The sequence below is a fragment of the Strix uralensis genome, chromosome 4, assembly GCF_047716275.1.
Source record: "Strix uralensis isolate ZFMK-TIS-50842 chromosome 4, bStrUra1, whole genome shotgun sequence".
Taxonomy (NCBI): domain Eukaryota; kingdom Metazoa; phylum Chordata; class Aves; order Strigiformes; family Strigidae; genus Strix; species Strix uralensis.
In genome coordinates, this window is record NC_133975.1 from 119,150,923 (window position 1) to 119,175,715 (window position 24,793).

The following is a 24,793-nucleotide window of genomic DNA, read 5'->3' on the forward strand; positions in this document are numbered from 1 at the left end:
TGACTTTATATATGGGGCACAAAGTTAGAAAATTGGATATTCAGCCACAGTTTTCCATTTAATTTGCATGGGTTTGTCCCTTTATTTTGGTTGGAGGGTCTCCATTCATCCCACAGTTCAGCAGGGATAAAAAGGGGCTCTACTTTCACACTGGAGTTTTATTTATGCAAACTTTCTTAAATTATTATTACCCCCTTTTTACAGCTCTAAGAAGCATACTTCTGTTGTTTGAGAACAAGCAATGCAGGCAAATCTTAGGAAACAAACCTCATTCATGATACAGAAAAAAATGCCATGAAAGCCTTAAGAACTTAATCATTAAAGCAGCCCTGACCACGTACTACCAGACACTTGACAAACCATCTTTCACCTCATCCACGACCAGCTTTTTGACAGCAGGCATATAGGGCATTTACAAAGAAAGAGCTGCAGGTGTAACAAGACACCCTTCCATTAAAAGATGCACAATAGTGACTGTCAGTCAACTGAAAAACCTATGCTGGGAAGTTGATGATCCAAACTCAGGTAAAGATCAATGTTTTCAGGGGCTCCCCACCCTCCCAACAGCTGCAAGTTTTCAGCTGCATATTTGCATGACCAGTTTCAGGGTGAATTCCCAGCTGGGTGAACTCCCCCAGAATCTCCATGTGTCCCCCTCCAGTCATGCCGTCTTTTGGGGAAACCCGCGGCTCTGTACAGGTAAAGAAACATCTCTTACGTTTTGCAGGGTGTCTTGATACTGCGGCAGTGACGAGAGCTGTGACTCAGAGTGGTACGGGGACAACCCTTTCCTCAGAGTCCTCAGGTCCCCTGTGCTGGACTGCTGCAAAGACAACAACAGAAAACAGGACAGCCCATGTTAACAAGAAGGAAAGCTGTTCCCCTCCTGCTGTATTGGCTTCTGTTCTGTGACCTGTTCCCTTACTTGTCCCTGCAACAGCAGTGACAGTGAACATTGTAATAAAATGCTTTTTCCATGCCCACACCTGGAGAAAATATTTGCAAGCAAGTTGGAGATGAACCGTCTACTGCATTAAGTGATATAGCAAGGAGGCATTTTTATTTTACCTAAGTTCCTACATGTTCATTAAAAACATTTGTTAAGATGCAAATGAAAAGATATTTTTAAGACTTCAGATTAAATCAAAATCAGCAATAGAAATCCACCAGGAGACATTTTCTAGATTTTTCTCTTTAAAACAGCATAGGCTATTCCAATCACTTGCATGTGGAAAGCAATGAATTTGTAAACAGTACTACTGTGATTCGCCTAAGCTTGCAAAATGTGTGTGACAGGAACAGGTTATAAATTTGCATGCACCCACAGGTCTTAAATAAAGTCAAATAAATAAAAGTAGTCTATATGACCCTAGAAACCAGATAAATGCATTCAACAGTCTTCACTCAAAGGGAGAAGGAGCACTGGGTGTCGAGAGTACTGAATAATCTCCCTGGGACAAAGTTTCTGCCTCATGTTATTAGTTCTCTGATTCTGAAACAGGATGGTCCTAGAACGAGCAGAGTTTCTCATTTATAAAAGTACACCCATAAAAAGCCAATACACAAGTAGCCAAAATCAAAGGTCTGGGAGAAGATTATATATTTATATTACTGATAAACATCCTTATTAACTTTTCATATTTTTAAGAGCATCAAGCAGTGCATTGTCCTCTATTTTAAAGCTATAAAATCATGACCTCTTAGATTTTTATGCTCCATTAAGACTTTTGACTTGCATTTGCTGCAGAAAGGATGTTTTCTACTTCAAAAGAACCAAAGAAAGGCCACTGGTGCAATAAAATGTAACAGGAAGTCTCATAAATCAGCTCAACTGTACATAGAAACCCCTCAGTGACCCCAAAGGCTTGACCATAACCGAGACTTTGGGACTGTGGCCATGCACAGATCTCTGGAAACATGGAAAGTTCATTTCCATTTCTTGCTCCCATTTAGCAGAGAAGAACTGGTGCATTCAGAGCGGACACATCATTTTCTATCAGTGTCAGAAATATCTTGCAGTTACATGGCCTGTTTTAGGACATGTTCAGCTTTGGTTTTATTTCAAAATGTTTTCTTAGGTTAAAACAACTAGTGTGACCCAGTGCTTTCACAACCATTCTGGCGCACTCACCCTATCAACTTTCCTTTTACAAGCTGCTAAGAGAAGGGCAGTTTTCAAGAAAGCCATCATGAGAAATGGATGCTAGTCCTGTATCACCCAACCTGCTGGGAACTGGTGTGCCTCACATGGAGTCAAGTGATACGGAATGGCTTTAGCATATTGGATATCTGGGATTCCCTTGTAAACAAGGTGGCATCAGATAAGATCGTGGCCTACATTTCTTTTGCATCTCACAATAGAGAGTCAGAGATAGAAAGATCTGAAGCAGATAACTCCTTCTGATGCTAAAAAGTGACCGCTGCAAAACTGAGTTTCCTCCACCATGCCTGGGAGATAAGTACTTTCAAGGGAAGGTCACAAAGGAAGATGATGAGAAGACTCTTTTACTGGCATTGTCCCTGGCATGTGATGTGTAGGGGTCTTTTGGTCATTATCCTGAAAGGATTTTACCCTGGTTTGTTACGCTTCCACTGCCCTGCTGTGTGCAAGCTCTTCTTCACTATTGTATGTGCACGGGGAGACAGCAACCTCCCGGAGAGGTTCTTAGACTCTGCTACCCATTCCTTTAGTTTGTCAGCTTGGGGGCTGATGCACCCTTCCTTGACATCTGTGATGAATGGGCAGTTGCACAGGCAAGGGAAAAGCAGAAAAAAACAGCAGAGCAAAAATGCGAGGTTGTAGCTTAATGCTGGAGATCCCAGAGGCCACAGATTTCCTTGAAGGCTGTGCTCCAGAAGGACGTGCACTGCCTCACCAGTGTTTAGAGGCCCTGGATTGCTTCAGGCTTCTGCAAACTGCACCAAGACAAGGTGCCATGTGCTTATGGAGACACAGAAGTGTAGAAACAGGCATGAGAAAGAGAGATTTGGTGGACATTTGTCTCCCAGAAACTTTTCCCTTGCCCCCAAATCTGAGCGGGTTGGTCTACATTAGACGTAGCATGTGTTTCATCACACTACAGCTTGTCCTCTTAGAAAGTCAAAATGCCTCACCCACCAAAGGAAGCAAGGCAAACAGACCTAAGTCTGGTCAACACACAATATCATACTACTGTGGCTAAAAATACGCTAGTTTCTACTGATTTAATTTAACTGCCCTACGCTCCTCCCTGGAGCAAACGTCTGCATTAATTTCAATTTGGCTTAAACTGGTTGAAATTATGTTGGTAAATATACAGATACAGTCAAAACTCTGCTCTAACAAGTGTTTATAATGGATTCGTTCTATTCCTTTTTTTAAGCAAATCCCATTTAAGACAGTGCACTTGTGTGTGACGAAACTATTGTTAGGTGACTGCTGATTAGGAATCTAACCTAATGCATTCAATTTGATAGAAAGATTCCCACTGAGTTCAACGAACATCAAAACAAGCTCTTAATTAAAGACGGGAAAAAGGAAAAAAAAATAAAAGGAAAAAAAATAGAAAATAAAAGACATAAAAATGCTGGACAGAGATCTATCCAGAAGAAGAATGATGTGCTTGGGGCATGGTGTGGGTTTGGTAGGGCAAGAACAATCTTCAGCTGCCCTTATTTATAATGCATCTCTGTTGGAGATGGCCAAACAACCACTTTTTCCTATTGCTGTCAGCAAGAAAGCCAGTCCTTTCACAAGTACTCCATTCAATGAAATTTTTCTTCTATATTTTGTAGAATTGGTTTCAAAATGTATCTTACTGTAAGTATTTTTTACAACAGCCTACCCATCACAGTTCTGCACTATTTATTTTTCTTGCACTAAAAGCAAATGTGTATTTCTTCACCATAGAAGGAAAACTGCTTTTTCTTCCTTTTTTAAATTAAAATGGTGTGGTGACACATATTCATCAGACTTCCCTAAACATTTACGCATTCATTGGGCTTTGTTATCAGTGTTAGAGCTAACCAGGAAAAGAAAGTGAATCCCTCATTAAAAAGCAATATGACTAATGATGCATCAGAATGAGTGGCCATTACTCCACTTAAACCTAAATTAAAAATCCTGATATTTGCATTGTCAATTCACTCACAAAATGGAATCTCTTATTACCTTACCCAATTTTCATTACTGAGATGTAAGTGGATCCCAAATTGCTTTTCTAGTCAGAACGGCATTTTAAACATACAATCCCTGATCATCTCTGTTCATCATCATTGCTGGAGATTATCTCAGTTAATGGGCAACATGTCTATAATAAATCACCCTTCAGGTAAAATCACTTCACATTTCTGGAGTTTCAAGAAATTCATCAGCAAAATCATCTTCATCTAACTAAATCTCCATGGGAGAGTGTTGTGTCAGTTGAACTTTTATTGGGAACGTTTTCTAAGCTGAGAAGCAGCTGAGGGAGGGATACAGAAAAGGAGACCAAGAGAGAGATGAGGAGACTCACAGTCAGTCTTTACTTAACCTGATCAAATTTACAACGTGCGTAACCTGAAATACAGTTGTCTGCAGCAAACACCAACAACTGGCCATTGACTACTCTAGTGTAGTCTTGCTCTTTTATTGTGAATTTTTTTCAAACCCTTGTTTCATCCAAATGTTAAAAAAAAAAAAAAAAAAAAAAAGGAAAAGGAAAGGAAATAAAGAAAAAGCATCTCCTGACTTTCAAGCGGTACGAAAGTGCCAGATCTCTCTAGGTCCAACTCAGCATCACTCTACATGGTGTTGTTTCCCTTTACCAGCCGATGAGCACAGGGACAAGCCTGCAGACCCCGCGCCTTCACCTTCAGCACAAACCTGTGCTACACACTAACACTGCTGACAGCTCCGCAGTGGTCCCTCGGACACAATAACTCTTCATTATCTGGAAATAATGACATGACATAACATTTATTGCTAAAATTTTCAACTAGGCAGAAATAGAAGTGACCCCGGAAGATACTGTTCTTGGAGCAAAGCCCAAGATCTTTGTCAGCACTGTTATGAAAGAAATGGACCTAAACATGCCCATCCTGGCAAGGAAGGGAGTTTTGCCTACTCATATCAGTGAGAAAAGAATAGGACCAACAAATCAAGTTTTTAGTAAAAATGGACTGCAAACCCAACTTCTTCTGTCTAGAAAACAGAAGCAATTTGACTACTAAAATGGGTGGAAAGTGGTAAAAATGTTCCATAAAAAATAATGTCAGATAGAAATTAAAGTCTTAGTGCTTACCAAAGCCTGAAATTACATTTTTTTAAAAAATCAGCAAACACATGTTCCTATCAAAGCTTTCTATCCTGCCAGCAGGGAGAAGAAATGGTGGCCTCTGACTTTTTGACCTGATGTGCTGAGTGATTCAATTTGAAAATAACACAAATAACACAAGAAGATGGATGGTGTTTGTGGTATTTTAAGGTCAAAGTACTATGAAGAAACATTTATTTTCCTTTCCGTTTCTGTCCAGTAAAGTCAGATCAGTCCTGTGGCCATGTTGAACCAACTGTGAAGATAAAGTGTTGAAAACTTATAGACAATTTAGACAAATTATCTTTTCTGTTACCCTTCAGTGTTACTTCTGCTGGAAGGGAGAAAAAAAAGACAAGGATTTAATTCTGAAACACTTTGATGTAACAAAATGGATCATTCTTAACAGAAATTAAATACAGAAAGACAGAAATTTACTTGATGGATATTTCTCAGCATTTATGAAAGAGATTAGAAAAAAAAAGACCTATTTCAATTAGAATTATGTGCTGAAGTGACTGAGGAAAATTAAAAAGCGACACTGCCAGCTTCCAGTAATTCATGAATTAGCATTCAAAACAGGGTTGTTACATAAGTAGCCTTTAATTGAAAACACTGTTTTCTCCTTTCGCATAAGTTGTAACAGATGAAGACTGAACAGAAGTTAAAATAAAAATAAAATTAATCATAAATTATCAGTTTGACCCTGTGCTCTGCAGAATTATTAAAACCCTTACAAAGGGTCACAGCTTCCTCTCTCCCCACGGTCTGCAGGGTCACCTTGGAGCAATTTGGGTGTCTACACACGGGCATCCCATGCCAAGGCACCCGTGGAGGCTTGGCACATGTGATGAATTGATGCTAGAGACCTACATCCTTCTGTTTTGTGGTGGGAGCCAGGAGGGACAGCCCCGGTGACACCTGAGGACTACCGAGCACCTGAGCACCTGAGATGCTGCTCTCTTCACTTCTTTGTAACTTATTTGCAACCTCCTGCGTTGTGAAAGCTTCCTCTCCTGGTCCACATGACTTTTTTTTTAAAGAAAACAAGCAACAATTCGAAGGCCAGGTGTCCTACAAAGCCATTTTTTGTTTACCTCTGGGGAGTCTCTTTATAAAGGGATGGAAAAATGTGTCCAGAATGAAGAGGAGAATCAAGCATACATACGAGAGCCACCGACAGCAGACTTCCCAGAGGACTGTTATTTCAGAGGCTTTATAATAATCAGCTTCGTTTTCCTACAACACAGACCCACTGGCACTAAGCTCAAGAGACAGCAGATTACACACTGCACTACTTAAATATATTAATATTATATCTGCTATTCAACACAACTTTAGAAGTAATTATGTATCTTAACATGAAATGCAACTAGATGGAAAGAAAGGAACTCAATATTGGCAATAGAAGATACCCTTACTGACCCCAGTTCAGAAGATTTTCTTTGGACAAATGAACATGCCACACCATCACCCAGCCCTCAGAGAGACAAGCAATTTCCATTTTTTAGCAGCTACTCCACCTTTTCACAAAGCACAGGATTTCCTTTAGCTGTCATTCAAATATCAGGGTGAACCTGGTCCTTAGCAATAGGGCAAGGGCATCCCATCCTGACCATGTAAGACCATAAGGATTTGGGCTTATGATTTGGGTAATTATCTATATGAAAAAAAAAAGGTTATATGAAAAAAATGTCATTCTTACTTCACCTTCTAGTTTTAGCCCATAAATCTTGGATGTTAGATGGAAAACTCTGCTGAGGCCTTGGCTTTTGATTATAGATGTTTGTGAAGAGAAAAAGGAGGAATGTTTTATTTCAGCCCACTGGGTCAGGCTGCCTTCATCTTTGTGGACTCCTGTACCACCCATTACCTGAATTACTTGCCTGTCACCATAATATAAATTCTTAAACCTACCAGCAACAATTTTCTAGACCATAATTGTTCCAGTAATTGAAACTGCCTCAATTTTGACACTCAACAACCCATTGTTTGCAACTGCGTAATTAAATGGAAGGTTTAGCTCAAAATCTTTTCCTGTTATTTCCTGCAGCAATTTAGCTGAGAGTACCAACTCCTCTTCATGTAGGTAAATGGCTTTGATTTGAAGTTGGTCAAAACTCAGATATTACTAACCAAATGTCTTTTGCACAAGTACAGAAGGGAAATAAAAAATAATTAGGGGCATATTTAATACATTCAGATGATTAAAAAATGGAAATCACCAACATTAGCATGTGAAAGAACAAGCAATCAGAGCCCCAAACAACCAGCAGCAATATTAAAAGGCAGCCCCCAGATCCAAGAAGCTGTTTGTGGATGCATTAACTCTCTCTACCTTACTGAAATTTCGTGGCAAGCTGTTGCAGTCAGCCAGCTAGAAGGGAACAGAAGAACATTATACATCTGGAAACTTAGCAGAAAAAAAGTTATTTTATCATCTTGGAAAAAACTCTGTCTTTACCACAGATGACCAAAATAAGCTGGTCTTACATGCAGCACTTGACAAGATAATATTATTTGAACTTCAACCCTTTTTCCCATATTTATGAATGGAAGTCCTGCAGAAACCATTATTATCTGCACAAACATTAACATCTTACTATCCCAATTTAGAGCATGGTGACCCCACAAACAGTTGATAAAGCTTGATCACCTTCCTCTTCTTCACAACTACAGACATTTTACCATACCTATGGAGTTCAATGGCACTATCAGAACACACCACTCTGTAAGAATGACCTGGCCCAAGATACCCTTAGTAAGTCCAGCAGAGCAGCAATATTTTGCTGAGGTAAAGCAAAGCAGTAATACATCTCAAATAACATGAAGGAGATGCTCAAAGCACCTGACAGCTCCCACATGGGCACCAGGGCAATGGCCCTGGTTTCTCATGACCTCAGCACCACATATGAGTGGCCCTTTCAGGCAGCCTTGTGCCCCAGTGAACATCCCCTACCACACATCCTTGCACAAAGATTTCCTCCTTATCTCATTAATCCATGTTTTAGGGTCTCATGCACCAGGAAGTTGAGGGATGGGTGATTTCACTGTGTGAAGCTAGCAAATAATTGAATTAAGGTTCAATAATTGCAGTTATCACTACAAGACATATTCAAGCAAAAATAAGCTCAGCAAAGCACATATCTGACTTTAAGTATATGTGAAGAGTCCCATTAGCTTCAACGGCATTTATCAGGCAAGCTGGAAATTACACACATGGAAGTGCAATAAAAATCAACTTATTTGGTTTTGAAAGAACTCTGCAAATAAGAAAAAAAAATTAAGGGATGAGATTAAAACTATTTAACATCTCCCATGTCATGTAATAATATGAGCTTTCTGTAACAGGAGAGATTAAATTCCTTTACATGGGTTCATATCCCTGTTGTACATGCAGCACATTCAGGGATCACTCCTTAGACTGGTGACAAAGGCTTTAGAGGACGATGGTCTGCTAAGACACCTACTGTCCCAATTTCTTCTCCAGTATTCAGCCAGCAGGTCACAAGAACAACCTCAGCCCGTTTCATCAGTAAAGCCATTTTCAGTTGTTCATGTGGAACTGGAAATGGTACAACCCTGAGAATGAGGTGCACAGCCCTTGTACAGCAGCGGCACAGGGAGCTGTAAGGATGCATTTGGACGTTGTGCCATGGTTGGATCTCAGCCATTCGCAAACACAATGCAGGAATGAGCATCCCCACTTCTGCCTATGCTCTGACTTTCCCCTCATATCATGAGCTGTATTCATACAAGCTGGAGGGGCAAAGCAGCAGATTTTATCTGGTTGCAATGGTGACAACTGGAATTCTCTATTGTCAGGGGAGCCAACACTTTGGGAAAGGCTTAATAAATAGCAGGAGACAGTCTGTAAGAGGCTTAGCAGATTTTGCCATGTAAAACCACCCTTGGAAAAAAAATATTTTTATTAGTATCTCAGTGGGGTACAGGTAATAAAAGCAGTGCAAGTTTCAAACTTCTCCATTCTCTGTAGCAACTGAGGTAGGGAACTTCAGTACACCCTTAATATTCAAGAGTGTCTGGTTTTTTTCCTCTTGTTTTAGATCAGCAGAGAAAGATCAACCCCGTAACTCATGAGAGACTCAGATAATCAGCTCAAACCAAATTGAAGTATATAATTATAATCACACAACTGGCAGGCTTTGCTCAAGAGAGAATATGGGCTGGCACAGCTGAGATTCAAGCATCACAGCCTATAACCCAAATAGAAATGCAGCTCAATAGTCAACAAAGACAAATGGAGCTATAACCATTGACATTCAGTAGCCCTGTATCTGGTCTGTGTCTTGCAAACAATGAGTTTAGGAGTCTCAGACTAATGGAGCCCATCCGTGGCTCATTAGGACCAAAATCAGCTAAGGAATGCTGCCTCAGTTCCACCAGGCAAGTAGATGTAGATGTGGATGTAGTATTAAGCACAAGTATAAACTGACTGGACATCCCCAGGAGTCACCTTTTATTTTCTCCTGTCAACTGCACTCCAGGCAATGAGGCCAGAGGGAACCACCGCACCCCCTCCCAAAAGCTCAGCCACAGCCAAACACCGCTGAGGCTGCCTTCAAGGCACTCCCCACATCCCATAAAACGAATGAGCTGGTAATGAGGAAGGCAAAAATCTGAATCCCTTTCTCATAAATCAGAAAAAGTCCCTTACAGGCTTTAACTAATGCTCTGCTGGCCTTCTCTCTCTTCTTCTGAAGCACTCAGGGCAGGATGGACACTCCAGCCCCTCTCTTCAGGAGGAACACTTAGATGTTCAAAGCTCTCTGCTGAACCAGGACTCAAATAGTCAAGAAGAATCAGTTACAGCCAGTCTTAATTTTTATGAGATAGTTTGAATATTCTTTAGAAGTCTTCCATAAAGATTTAAATCTGCATTTTTGGCTTCATGAAAAGCAAAACAGAACTGAAAATTTTGTCACAAATTTATAGTTTTGGGTAAAGCCTCCTTTTTCAAAAGCAATGAATGATTAACATCCTTCCCGTGCTTCCCCAAGTTGTTTCCAGATATCAGACACTAAATTTTTCTTGAGCTGATCTTGAATTTGGCACCGAACTTACTGCAAAAATCTGCTTTTAAGCTGTATTTCTGCTTAGTTTCCCCTTAAAACATTTTTCTGTCCTTCTCAGATGGACTGACCACTGAGAATCTATGTACTTTGAACACCTCTACATGTTACAAAGACACAAAATACTGCTTCTTCGTAGCCTGATCTAACTGCAGTTAAGAGTTTTTTTCCTGACCCTGTCCTCATATACAGAGAAAAGTGGAATCTAGTGAAATTATTACAAAGCTGGTTAAGCATAGGATATGACTAATCCTGCATTTCACAGCTGGAGGTTAAACTGAGCCTCATTAAAACCAATGTTCTTGCTTACCCACAACAGAAACAAATGGGGCATGGCAGAGCTTTGCATGTGTGCATCTCTCACACTCACACTCTTACACAGAACTTCAGCTCCAGTCCTTCAAAAATTATGAGTTAAGTTTCAAGAAATTATATGATTGTCTCAAATTCCTAAGATTCAACAAGCACTGTATGTTTCTGTCTATTTGTTATTTGACTTCTGGATTCAGAACTTCTTGAATTGTATTTCCTAGGTTTTGGGGGAACTCTATTTATGTGCCAGGAGACATTCTCGTAAAATCCCTTCATTCCACAGGTGACAAGCCCCAGAACACACAGTACACAATCCAGCTTTCATTGCAAGTTGCAAAAGCTCATTTCTGTCATTGATCCTACTTTTTAGATGTGCTCCTACCCACGGAGGTGAATATCAAGAGAATATTTATTTTGGTAGGTAGCAGCCCAAGACCCTAATGTCCAGAGTCAACAGAAAGAACTCCATTGTCTTAAAGGGCTTGAAAGTATTTTGGATGCAAGTTTGAGACATCTTTGAACTGCTCTTATAAAACTGTACATCTCTTACTTGGGGGGAAAAAACGTTTTATTCAGTAAATACATATTGTTTACTTAAATCTCAAGTCCACTTGTTTGATAGCAAATTTGTCAGATCAGTCTTGTCATTTTAATTCATAAAAGGAGTTGAAATGAAACACAGGTGGACATAGATTGGTTTTGCATGTTAGGTTTTCTGTAAGCTTCTGCTGCCACAGCTAAGGAAGCTACATTTCAGGGATTCTGTTAACATTTTTTGCATTTACAGATGTAAGCAATACAATGCAATCAGAGGCCTAAATCAAAGTTTGGAGAGTGATCTCATGAAAGGTCTCATGAAAAGTCTCATGAGAGAAGGTCTCATGAAAATCTGGTTCTGCATGAACTGTACTCAAAAATGCATGGAGTCCTGAAGAAAGTCTCACCGTTGACTTGAAAGGAATATTTGGATGAGGCCCCACATAAGGCATCTCCTTTTTGATTAGTTAAAATTAATATGCAGCTAAACATTTAAACAGCACATAAAAATGGTAATATAGTAACCTAGGGCATGTCCCGTTCAGTATTCTGAATTTAAATGAAGACCAAGCGCACTGGAAATCTTTCATGTCTGAGTTGCTCTCTGTTACAAAAAAATCCAGTTTCCCTTGTGAGACCTTAAATTAAAGCAATTATACTTATCCTCCTCACACACAAACAGTGGGTAGACTTTGCGAAAATAAGACAGGTTTGTAATTTTGGGCCACTTGTGGTGAGCATGTGCAACACTCAAGCCATGGCCTCACAACAAAACTCCAGAGCTGCAGTTCAAGGAGAGGCCCAAACATTAAGACCCTGTAGCAACTATGAGAGTCGAGGGGCAACTCCACAAGCAGGAACTGTTAATGGAAGACTTGGCACAAAAGTAACTGATAATAAAACAACAGAGGAAATTGGACTTTAACTCTCCGGGAGCCAGCCAGCACATTGTGGGCAATTTCTTTTTCTCCTCTGTCCTTTGCTCTTCAGGAAGAGATCAAGCTCTCCACCGAATGGCATTTACATCTTTGTTCCTCACAGTACTAACGATTCTCAGGCTCTCTTCAGTCCTGGGGTCCAGTTTTTATCCCTCATTTTCAGAACAATGTGTTAGAAACTGACTGCTGAGTGCATGTTTGTGCCAAGTTCACATTTCCCTAAGAAGAACTGAGGCAGCCTGTAGAGGCCCTTACCACGGAAGCTCCTAGTTCAAAAACCTCAGCTCTATTATAATAGCAGCATTTACAGGCATTATTTACTAACATTTTACTATCTGTACAGCTGCAGCCTTCTTTTAATTCAGGTGAAGCATGTAGTTTCTTAAAATTAAGACTAAGCACAGTTTTCAAGACCTTCCAGGGACGCTCTAAAGATCTTCCAAGGATAGTCTAAATCCCAGTCAGCTAGCAGGCAGATACTGAAATGCTGTTAACTGCTGGTAATATGAAGTCTATCCGGCAATTTTAATTAAATACACTGCTGTTCCTCATAAATCCCAAGGCTTGTCCACTCCCTAGAGAAGATTTTTTTTTATTTCTGCTCTGCACCAGGGGACCTGAAATTTCACCTGAAAGATGCACCAGGACCTCCTCATTGTCAAACATCCAGTTACCCAGAGTCTTGCCTGCCCAATACATCTGCTCTGTTCAAAGCTGGGCTTTTTGAAACAAAGGTGGGCAACCTGCCCTGGGCACCTCTGAGTAGCAAAATGCCTCTGGCATTCCTGTTCTGAAGGGAAAAGCCACACACAGCTCAGCACAGACTATAAACCAAAAGAAGTCCTGACAGCCAGCTCACAGTGCACAGGACTTAGTTATGAAGAGAGAGAACAGGGTGATAACTCCATAAGGCCTGTAAACTTCAGGTTTAGTTAAAAGTGCCCAATCTTGCCATTGTACAGTGAGCTACAAATGCAAAATAATGTGAAAGACTGGCCAGAAGTTTGTCACTGTTATTATCTCTAAAATGTATGCACTAGTTATAAAACTAACCCAAACCGACCTTTGGAGCTCCTGAAGCTCATAAACACAGGTTTCTCTATTTTTGAGGGGAAAGGGAGTAATTAAAAATTCACTTTTAGTTTAAGTGGCAGTGTGAGGTGGCTTAAGGGGTCTATCTTCTGCTTGGACACTTTCAGCGCAGAGGAACGGAAAGCAAATATGGTCTCCCATCTCAAGGGTTATATCTTAGTAATATGGAAGGTATCTTCATCTAGTCAACCAGACACCATGAAAGAGAGGTTAACATCAGCTCTCCTGGGCACTCCCCACAATAACAAAGAGGAAAAACAAGACTTCTCCCACGTGTTGTTGCATAGATGAACTACATGCACACAGCAGAACTTAGTGCACGTCTTCCCTAGAGAATTTGAGATTATAAAAGTGATGCCTGTGAAGCTCTCCAAAGCCAACACCCAATGTTTCTCAGAGCTTACATTCATCTTGACTAAAACTTCCAGAAATCAGCTACACTTGTGAGAAAGGCTGACACCATCAATCCCAGGACACTGAGGTCCCCACCTGCTCTGCAGGGTCTTTGCCACTGTGCTTACACCACAGATGCCTACAAGCACTGGTAAGCAGGCATCGAGGGCATTTTCTGGTAGAGGCATTCTCTACAGCATCTCTCCAGCCGATATAAACCAGGACAACAAAAGCTGCGTGTTATCAGAATGGCTGCCAGGGATTTTGCCAGCACAGTGATGCCATCCAAGAGCATGACTTTCTAGTTAACACAGCCATGCCAGCAAAACATTACAGTGTAAACCTGAGTCAAAGAAAGGTATAAAACTGGAGTCGTTTCTCCTCAGAGAAAGGGAAAAGCGATGATTACGGATGGGTTAGCAATGTCAGCAGCTCATTTCCCAACTAGAAATACACATCTTCTTCCCTAGAAAGCAAAAGAAGCCAAAACCAAAAAAATCCATATATAGCTATCATAAATAACATCCACTTCTCCATTTACTTTCCTCCCACTGCAAAGTATGGCTTGCGAGATGGTACTTCTTGATCTCCCAAGGGGAAGAAAAGCTCTCTCCATTATTATGTTCAAATGAGTCACCAGAAAAACATAAGTGTGGACCCCAGCACACCTGTGCTGCAGGTAACACATGCGGTGCAGAGTGGCCACCTCGGCACGGGCTGGAAAGCTCTCGCCTCTCCCACTGAAATTTTTTTCTGAAGTGCTTATGGAGAAAGGAGATGTTGGGAAGCAGGAGAAAAAGTGCAGGCTGGGAACCCCTGAACCAACTTAATTCCATGCCTGAAGGTGGTAGAAAGACACCTTAGCATAGCTTCACACCCCCGATGCCAAAGAAGATAAAGCAACAAATCTCACTCAGGATGCACCAGCTAGCAAAGGGGCATTGTGTCACTGTCCACTGTAATATAAATCCTCCCGTAAAGCTTGCAGTATCATTGCCAGCACCGGCCTTCTCGAGTTTCTCTGGATGAAGCACTATTTCAGCTCTACGTTTAGCACCTGGAGAGAAGCCAGGAAGACTTCCATAACCACCACTGATTTGTTAATCCTTTAATGCACAGGCACTGTTTGTTACTTAGGACGTCAGGTTTCATCGCTCCTCAGCATGCTGGTGATAGAACTTCTTGACACCAGACTGCAAATATTATTGCAATGTCAATACTCCCAGGGAGAAAGCCAAGCTGAGTTAAAATGTGACTTTGGTGTTGACAAGCCAGTTTGGCATTGCAGAGTTTAAACAGCCAGGATCACCTGGCAACTTTAAAAACAGGAGAAAGTTTGCCAGGATCCTTTTTGACTAGAGTCTTATCCCAAGATCCGCATGGTAACAGCTAAACACTTTCCAATCAGATGAAGGAAGTAAGAATACAATAAGTGGATTATACTTTTCCGGGAAAGTGCTGGGAGCAACATGTACATATGCATGTGAGTTTGTGACTATAAAGATTTTCCTCATCTTTCTCACTGAAAGAGAAAAAATCCAAATCTAGGTTTGTAGCATGACAGATTTGGAGGTGATGCAGCTCAGTATTCCCAGGGAGTTCACCCAGACCACGGTAGCTTCAACATTTCTTCTGTTGCCCTAAGGACAGCTGTCTCCCTGCTTGCAATAAAAAGAGGTTATTTCCTGAGCATGACCTAAAATAGGTTGGATACTGGTCTTTTTGGAGGCCATTAAGACATCGCACAGGGCTGCAGAACGTCACAGCCAGGCTGGCAGCAGTGCCTGCTGCTGCGGGGGAGGCGGCTGGCCTTCTCCAGAACACAGATTTTAAGCACGAATGATTTTAAGATCATTTCCCTCCCTCCTGGATTCAAACATTTGTAGTGACACAGCCTGAAAGGAGAGGACACCTGAGGAAGAGTTGTGCGCGTGGAGAAAAAAGCACAACCTTCCCACTCAGGGCAGCACGAAGGTGAAGGGTTGATGCAAGGGGCTGCTTCAGGCTCATGCACCCCGAGACTAACCGCGCTTCATCCTCCCGATGCAATAAGCCTAGGCAGCTATTCAGCCCCTATTAATTCACCATCCATTAATTACCAACCACTTCTTTTTGACCTCATAAGGCAGATCTGACCGAGTAACGTGCTCAGCTGTGGCAGGACAAAGCTGGGCCAAGGGCACATCGAGTCTGACTGCTGAACCCATGTGCATCCCAACTGCCCACACACAGCCCATCTGCTTATCAATAGTTCCGATTAAACAGTCTCGGGGGTTTCGACTGCCACCAGCTCACTCACGGGTTGGGAGGAAGACGGAGGGAGTTAAAATTAAATTAGCAATTGATTAACGCATGAAGCCACTCATCAGCTGTTGAGTTGAGCACCCTTTTGTGGTTTTAAGCCTTTGGTGCCCTGTGAGTTTTGTTTCATAGCTAGCAATGCCCATGACTACACTGGAAATTTGGGGTAATCTTTAAAGAAAGCTCAGAGTCCAGTCAAAATGTGTATTTCAGTAAAAGTAAGGTTTGACAAAATCATTTTCCTGAAATTTCAGTAAGCATAGAGCCTTTTCTTTTTTTAAAAAAGAACAGGAATGTTTTAGAAACATATGATCCTGAAGCAGTCTATCTTCAGACTTAGTGAAATGTAAAGAACAGCACAACATAAACTTGCAAAAAGGTATTTTTTAAAAAATAATTAGGAGAGAGTTTTTTTATTTCCTGTCCTTATAATTGGAAAGAACCTGGAACAAAATGACTGTGAAACTCAGTGCTTGAAGTAAGAAACAAAGTACAGAAAAAAACTTTTAAATGTCAGGGAGGTAGAACATACAACAGTGAAAGAATGCAAAGAACAAGACAAAAAGGGTAACTCTTCCGATGGTTTCAATAGACAGTGTTTCACTGAATTTGGTGAAGCTGTCCCTGTTTACACCAAGTGCTGTGTTTTACGGGGGATCCAGGGGACATCCCAGACAGAATGCCTGTTTTCTTCCCTCTGCTTGATGCTGCTATATACAGATAGGTAAGCACCAGGAGTGATCAAAAGCCAGTGGCACGTGGAATAGACTTTGAAGGGCAGATGCAAGCAAAAAGTGCCAGTTTAGAGAGGTCTGTTGGGCTTTAAGCACGATCTTAAAAAAAAACTTGGAGCCAGCAATGCACAAAACTATTCCCAAGGCTGTCCTTTGACTACAGCCTCCTCTTTCAACAAGATAAAAGTCAATGTAAATGGGCAAGCAAGACAAAATCCTACAGCAAGGGCATAGGCAGCGCCAGACCCTCACAGCATCCCCGACAGCAGCAGTGGATCAAGGTGTTCTGCAGGGAGGCATTAATGCATCTCCAAAATACACACAGACAATAACTGAGGGTTGGTTTTTTTTCCTCTCTCTTTTTTTTTTTTTTAACAAAAGGAGACCAAATTCTATCAGTGGGGGTTGATATGAAAAGACCATTATGCTCTTCCTCTGGTAGGATGTCCGCTGAAAGCCCTTGTGCATTCAAGTGGGCAGACACAACTATATGGAAACAGGAGAACTGAGCCACGTTAATACCTGTTAGGCAATAAAAAACTTACCTGGGAAAGAAGCTTGTTGTCATCCTCCAGCAGTTTCACTTTTGTTTCAAGTTGCCTGATATAGTTGGAAGACGAATCTTTAGGAAAAGAGAAAAAATATGTTGAAGCTTCTTGTGTTACAGGCAAGTACTGTCAGACAGCGATATGTTTTCCCACTCTGTGGAAGACAGGTTTGGGAAAGACCTAACAAATAAAACCCCGAGTGTATAGGGTAAGGAGGGGATTCTGCCAAAAGCTTTTTCACTAAAAAGCTGAGATTCAGCAACAGCAATATCTTCTGTGAATCTGTATCAGTGCCTCCAGGTTGGGGGGGTACAGAAGGAAAGTGAGGTTGAAATACTGTGTTTTATAATTTTATAAAAGTAATTTCCTAGCTTTGAAAGTCATTCGCATGCATCTAAAATGCACCAGAACACTCAACAACAGAACAAGATGTTTCCTTTTAGGTTTGAATAAACAACCCCTTCACACACGTGCCACCTTCTTTCAAAAACAACTGAAAAACTCACAGAAATAAGCTGCTAGCACAGCTCTACAAGGAGGTCACTGCCAGAACTCCCAGTGCTGTAGAAGGGGAAGAAGTGTATACAGCAAGGCCACAGAGATGCAGCATGACACATCCTGATGCACACAAGTGCCGACGCAGAACATCTGTTTTTTCTAGTGGAAGCCCAAGAAACTAAACAGAAAAATTACCAGGACAATAAAATACAGAATAACCTCACATAAAATGGTAATATTCAACCTGAAGGAATGTAATGGCCAGTTTAACATTGCAGTAAGACAGACAGGGTGACCTGGGTAGAAGATAACTTGCTGGAGAGCTCTGTGGGTGGCTTACTGCTCTCCAAAACATCTGGTTTTTGTTTTGAAACATGCTTTGAAGCAACTCATTTGCATGTTTCACAGGGAAGAAAATAAAGGAACCTGAGAAAACCTTTTCTCCGTTTTCATTATAGCTTAGCAGTTTGCAATAGTTCCTCCCATCCATCTGGATGTTTGCAAAATTTCTCCTCCACTTGTAATTTTGGTAGCAGAGGCTGTAAATTGTTACAGCAGGAGGAAAAGAGGGAGAGAGTTTTGCAGCTTAAGCATATAAAAAAAACTTGAACACTTTCCACACAAATGCAAAATGAAGTTATATTTTACGTCATTTCATTTATTGCGGCATGACTGCAAAAGCCACAGGACTGCTTGCTGTGCGTGAATCAGTGAGGAACCGGGCATTCGCACAACCGTGCCAATGCCGGTGCACGTTGCTGATTGCCAGCACCCTGCAGGATCAGCCCCACCATTGTTAGCAGGCACCGCTGGCTGCATCTCTGCGCACACAGACGCATGCCCAGGCACACATGTAAGGTTTAGGCTGGCACTGTACTAAACAGCTTATCTTTGCCTTTGCCAGTAGCTGCCAAACACAGTCGGCACAAGCCTGAATGCTGTTTCTTGGCCACTCTGGGGGCAGTTTAGCAGAAGAGCTAGCGTGCAAGCTACAGCTAATCACTGAGAGCGCTTTGACCATTCAAGAGAAAAATTGGAATATGCTTGAAAAAGTGCTGCCACAGACAAGTGCCAAACGGCACATAAAGGAACAGCAGGACAGATCAGAGTCAAGTGCCCATCTAAAGCACAAACACTCTCAGAGGAAACATGCTCACTTTTTTGTTTGGATTGCGCTTTGTCCAAACCCAGGAAATCCAAACAAGTCCTCATGAAAAAGGTTAAGAAGACACTGTAGGAAGCTATGTAAGTTCAGTGAGCAGTTTAAGTGGTGGTAAGATTCACAGCAATACTACCTTCAGCTGCAGGACCACAAACTTTCTCTGCCCACCAACTATCCCAACAGGGGAGGAGTCTCCAGGTCAGAGGAGAAGAGGGCAAACCAAGTAGGTCACAGGATCAATCCATAGCACCTTCCCCACAAAGGCCTCCTGCCTCACAGCATCATGAATTTAGTCATGCATATCAAAAGGTGGTGAGTATAATGCTGCAGAAGATCGGTGCTTAAGTCAGCAAGATTTCAGCACCAGTTTGAACAACTTGCTGAATTAGTAATGAACCTGTCTTCCAGCGAGGTGAGAGGGGAGTTTGAAATTCTTAAATACAAAGCCAGGAGGACCACGGACCCTCTGGTCTGACTTCCTCTGTGCCCCAGACCACCATGCTTTAACTTACCCCTAAATTCAGTCCAGTAATACCCATTCAGCTAAACAGTTCCCCGAACAGTCTCCAGATCTGTCTGAAGACAACCAGAGACTCCACCATTTCCACTGGTGTGTTGGATATGACAGCCTCCATTGGTAGATCTGGTCAGATGAAGTGTCCTTCCTCACCTGCCCTCCAGCTTCACTGGTACCCGCATGCTGCCAGGGCAGCAGCAGAGCTGAGTGCCTCTACACAATGTCATCCTGATACAGCAGATCCTGGTTTTTATCTCAAAGTGTCAGGGCTTTCAAAGCAACTCCAAGGAAGGATTCAAAGCAGTGTCAAAGGAGAGGCTCAATCCACGCCTGCCTGGGAATCAGAGATACGCTTCTGGATTGAGCACAGTCTCTGCGTGCATAAATTGCCCAGACAGCAACACTTGCGTAAACAAGTGTAAAAACACTAGATAATGCTAAAGAAGATCTCAATGTGATGTTGGTAACAAACACAGGCTGCACAAGGACCACAGCATTGACTAAGCCTGTTGCCCATTAGTAGTCCAAGCCTGTTTTCCAAGTGGCAGGGAGCCTGCTATATGCAGTGCCCCCCTCACCTTTGTACTCTCTTATCACTACTAAGTGTTTATATTGTGGACCACCACACCATGTTGTCTGCAAAGAACAGCAACCAAAAACAAAAGCTTATGGGAACTATTTCTGATGCAAACAAGCCCTTTCTCACAGTTCTGTGCCCACGGAGGGCAGAGAAACTGCAGGAGGTCCTCTCCAGCAGCTTTGCACTCAAGCATGGTGGGAAGTTACCCAAGGTGGAGGCTGGCAACCTCGTGGGCAAGCTCTTCAACATGTGCGTGTGGTGGGTGCCCACACTGCTAACAACTACATGAAATTAAGATTAAGCTGATGAATGGTGATGTAGAAGCTGTTGCGTTCAGGCCCTGAATGCTCCAAGGACTGACTGGTTGGTTGGTGGAAAGAACAGAGCATAGCTGCCAACAAAAAGGAAATGCAGAGAGAATTATTTCCACACTTTGCTTTCATATCCCTTGCAAAAAAACAAGTACTCCTCGGAAGGCAAGCCGTGCATCCCCAGGAGCCAATGCACACCGCTGCTATGCACAGTCTTGAAAGCCTGCTCTGAAACTTGCTAGAATTCTTCAAACACCACTGTTCAACCCCAAACCATGTTCGATGTCTGACCTCAGCCAGAGAACACTGCACAACAACATAAAATATGTGAGGAAAAAAAAAGAAAAAAGCAAATGAGCCGTTTTTTCAGCAGAAGATGCTCCATCTCAGGCAAAGGCTGAGAAACGGTGCTCAGAGCCATCATCTTTGCTGTGCCCTCAGAGATGAATCGCCTTCATCTTCTGGACCTGCCTGTGTTGAGGTAGGTGCCAGACGAGCCATTGGCATCTTGGTCTCAGGCTTAAAAAATCCCATAACTCTCATGACAGCAGGCAGTAACACTGCTGGGCTGAGCAGAGAAACCCCAGCCTGGGTCTCTCCTGCATTAAATCAAGAAACACATTCCCAACATTTTTCTGCCTCTGACCTTCCTCTTATCACGGAGTTTCCCTCCTCTCCTGCCTCCCCCAGAGCCATGGGCCAAGGACGGCCCCGCTGACCCACCCAGGAGAGGCAGCAGAGCTGGAGCACTGACAGCTTGGGTCCCCTCATCCCCTTCATTATAAATTAAATTAATGGTCCTTATTGCCTTGTCAAAGCCTGCTGCCAGCTGTGAGGACTGCTCCACCTTCACCAGCCCAAATGCACTCTCCTTGGTGGCACAAGCAGCTCCCAGACCTGGCTCTGCAGAAGTGTGGCACAGTGATGAGGAAGTACAGTATCAGGGAAGCACAAAAGGATGGTGGCCAAGGATAAGCTTTTTGGGAGGATGCTTTGGCACTTGGTGCTGCCTGGGATGCCAGTGGGGCCAACGTCCTCCTCCAGTTACTCCTCAGACATGTAAGCACCAGCTGCATGAGCAATGGGTGCCTTAGTGGACCAGACGGCACCAGAGGGGAGGAATTTCCCATCAAAACATCTCACCTCCCACCCAACACCCTCCCTGTCTCAGCCATCACACTTGGTGCAGAAGGAGGAAGTCGGGGAGAGAGCTGGCATCATGCCCTGCCAGGCTGCTACCCACAACAGCAAAATGGATGAAAACCATAATCACCATTAGCCATCGTTCACTTGCACAATGTAAATGATTCAAGCTAAATTGTTCACAGAGCTGTAAAACCTGAAGTCCCGTTTCTTTACAAAGCCTTTGAAAAACTAATTGGATGCAGCTCCACACATTATCTCCACAAGAGGTAGAGGCATTGCATTTTAGCCCAGGAAGGAGCATTACTGTTATTATCCACCCTCCTCAAGATTTACTGTCTTAAAAAATATACTCCATCTGGAACAGGGTGTAATTCAACTTGGATGTAATCTAGCTGAGTAACTTTTCTCCACATAGATAAACCACTTAATACTCATTACAGCTAAATTGAGGCAAGACAAATCACTCTACCTTGTTTTAACTCAATGGCCTCTGAGAGAGCAGGGAAGTGCCTGGCTCCTGAAGCTTTTTAAAACATAAATTAGAAACTGTTTTAACAATCAAAACAATCTTTCAGCCTGCAGAGCACAGAACAGTGTCATCTTAAAAGACACTTGGAGACACTGGAGCCTTTCCGATTCTCATCTGAGATTTCAGAGGAATCTGTCAGAGCAGTAAATACAATGAATTATACATTTATTTTGACAGTAGCAAAAGAAATGGGGTTTTTTTTCCTTGTATGTCATTTCTCCAAACCACAAGAACACAGAGCAGAGGTTTGCATGAGGTAGCTACATGGTTGGGATCAAAACACATTTATTTAAGAACTTTTCATAATGAGGCCTTAGCACTTAAATGAATATAAGAAAAAAAATGCAATCTCTTTACTTAGGGTGGTTCACAGCAGAGATACAAGAAAAAGTTAATGTAGGTGTCCGTGAGAGGAGGAAGCTGTTGGGAGCCCTCCGATGGGACTCAGTCACAGCAGGACGGTCCCTACACCCAGCCTGGGCAAAACAGAACAACCCAGCATGAGCAGACTTGAGCCAACAGAGGTGCATTAGTCCTCTTCCACAGCATCCCACTGAGGTTTGACTTGTCTTTTTGATGTCTGCTGCAAAGAGGGGGTTACGCAGTGTCCAGCTGGGGTGCTGGATGGCAGGTCAGGACCGTGGTACTCTACTCCAGCACTGTCCCCATGTGTCCCACAGAGGTGCCCTGCACCCCTAGCAACAAGGCTGGACACACGCTGCCTCCCTCTGCATTTTTTCCCTAGGAGCTACTTTTACTAAGCATGATTTAAGACAGCAAAGCACAGCTATATTTTGTCAATGTCCTGCAAACAAGGCTATTCCTCTTCTCAAAAGAAACAGCATCCCTAAAGGGATTCTCCCAAACACAAACCCAAGGAGGAAAGACGCAGGAAGGAGTGATGCTCTGCCATTGCACCTTGCGGCTAGCTGCCGCCTTCTCCTTCTCGTGATGGGATGCTGACATTTTCGCTTCCTACCCTTCCGTCAAAGATCGTCTCATAAAAAGGCCTTCACCTGTGCTCAATAAAATATTTCACTGTTTGTTGGCAGTTTCGTTATCACACCTCTGCTCTTCAGCACCATATTTCAGATTCGTATTGCTCTGCTGGTTTTGCTTCCTGACACAGACAAGCAGGCTGAAAAATGGGCCAGCGGTTACATCTTGTAAAGAAGTTGATTTATTAAGGCAACAGTACTCTTTCAGAGCAGCTGGGAAGCAGATCAAAATCACATCTGTTTATATATTGTCATTAAAGGAAATTATTGAGAGAGGTGGACAAACCCACCCCCTTGCTTTTTCCTAGGCAGCCCCATTGTTTCTGCTCTTAGCAGCAAACCCCGTTCCCAACGTCCTGTTTTGGACTGGTGCGTGAGGCAAGTTTTCACATCACGCTTAACTCAGCAGATGGCTCAAATGTGAGTAGGGAAGCTGCAAAGCCACTGCTGAGTTACTTTAGTTCTGCAGGTGCTGCCTGCTGCTATGGCATCACCAGGGCTTTTGGGGTATGCTCCTTGGTTCGCCTTGGCAAGCTCAGCTCTGCAGTGACTTGCACCCTGATTCAGGGAGAAGCCATTTGTTCTAGCACCTGGAGGATGCTGCCAGTGTCTGAGGGACTTGGGCCCTGTCCCCACTAAACAAAGGCAGCTCTCCAGCCTGGCATCCAGGCTCCAACCCAACTAGTCTCTGCTGAACGTATCACTAAACACAGCTGTGAAAGTGTGTAAGTGGATGGTAGGGCGGGTCAGCAGAGAAACGGCAGGTAAAAGTCAAATGAAGTATTCCAACAGTAAGGTGAAGAAACTCACTGACGTAAACCCTCCTTCTCTTCTCTCAGGTCCAAAATACCATACTCTGCTAACCCCAATCCTCACACCTCTCCAGGAGGAGCTTGGGCGCAATTTTGGGCCTCCCTTGGGATATGGTAAGAGAATATGCAACAAGAAGGTCTGTGGCAGACAGAAGCTCCCAGACTTCTGTAGCTTTGCAAGATATTCTGCAAGCAAATCATACCAACCTCTCTACCTCTTTTCCCACCACCTCATTCACCATGGATTGTGGAGGGAGCAGTTTCCTCTGCACTTTGCCAGGCAGTGGTGAAGAGGTGGCAGAAGGGCACTTACAGAAGCAGAACTAAGGCCAAATCTTGGTTATCTCCACAGTTGAGGCACTGCAGCAGTTTTACCGATTAGACACAGCCTTAGACTATGCTAAATAAATAAAAGGCCCATATTTAGCATCCAAAGCCACCCGTGATCACATCTGTCTGAATAAGATTGGTAGCATCAGGCCTCATTTTTCAAGGTGGAAGCGATAGCTTAGGTATAGAATAGGTATTCGAACACTAGTCAAAACAACAGAGAAGTGTGTTGTCAGTCGAATTACAAATAACAAAGAAATCTGGTCTCAGACTAATACACTATTTTTTAATTCTCACAAGCCGGTGGTTACGCACTGGCGACACGGCAGTGCTGTTGTAAAGTGCTGCTCCGGCAGGATGGAACATATGCCACTGCAGCTATTTAATTAACATTTCATAGCAAGCCTGTAACTATGAGCTCTGAAGTTTGTCAAGACCTCAGGTTCCCAACTCAGTTTCAGTTCATTAGGCCTGTCTGGGAGCTTAGCGGCCTCAGGTTGGTCTGTAACAGTCTGATAAGGTCTCTCCTGACTTCGGCTCACTACTGTGACTTCCAGCCATGACATCATCTCCGCACACAGCAAAACATCTACCCGCGACTGCGACAACTGTCAACAGGAGCTCAAGAGCTCCTGATATCTTATCAGGATTTCATTAGGAGACGGCTGATAGGGAAGGAGGAGCGTGTG

The 24,793-nt window shown here is 42.8% G+C and overlaps 1 protein-coding gene across 1 annotated transcript in view; it reads right to left on the reverse strand.

The window, feature by feature from the left end:
• The window catches only part of CCDC85C (coiled-coil domain containing 85C), a 114,513-nt gene that overhangs the window by 28,088 nt on the left and 61,632 nt on the right, over nucleotides 1–24,793 (reverse strand). Inside the window, exons 2-3 of the mRNA XM_074868762.1 lie at nucleotides 17,219–17,295; nucleotides 719–823 (exon numbers count right to left, since the gene is read on the reverse strand). Of these exons, the coding sequence (XP_074724863.1) occupies nucleotides 719–823; nucleotides 17,219–17,295 (182 nt within the window). The remainder of the gene's footprint in view (nucleotides 1–718; nucleotides 824–17,218; nucleotides 17,296–24,793) is intronic.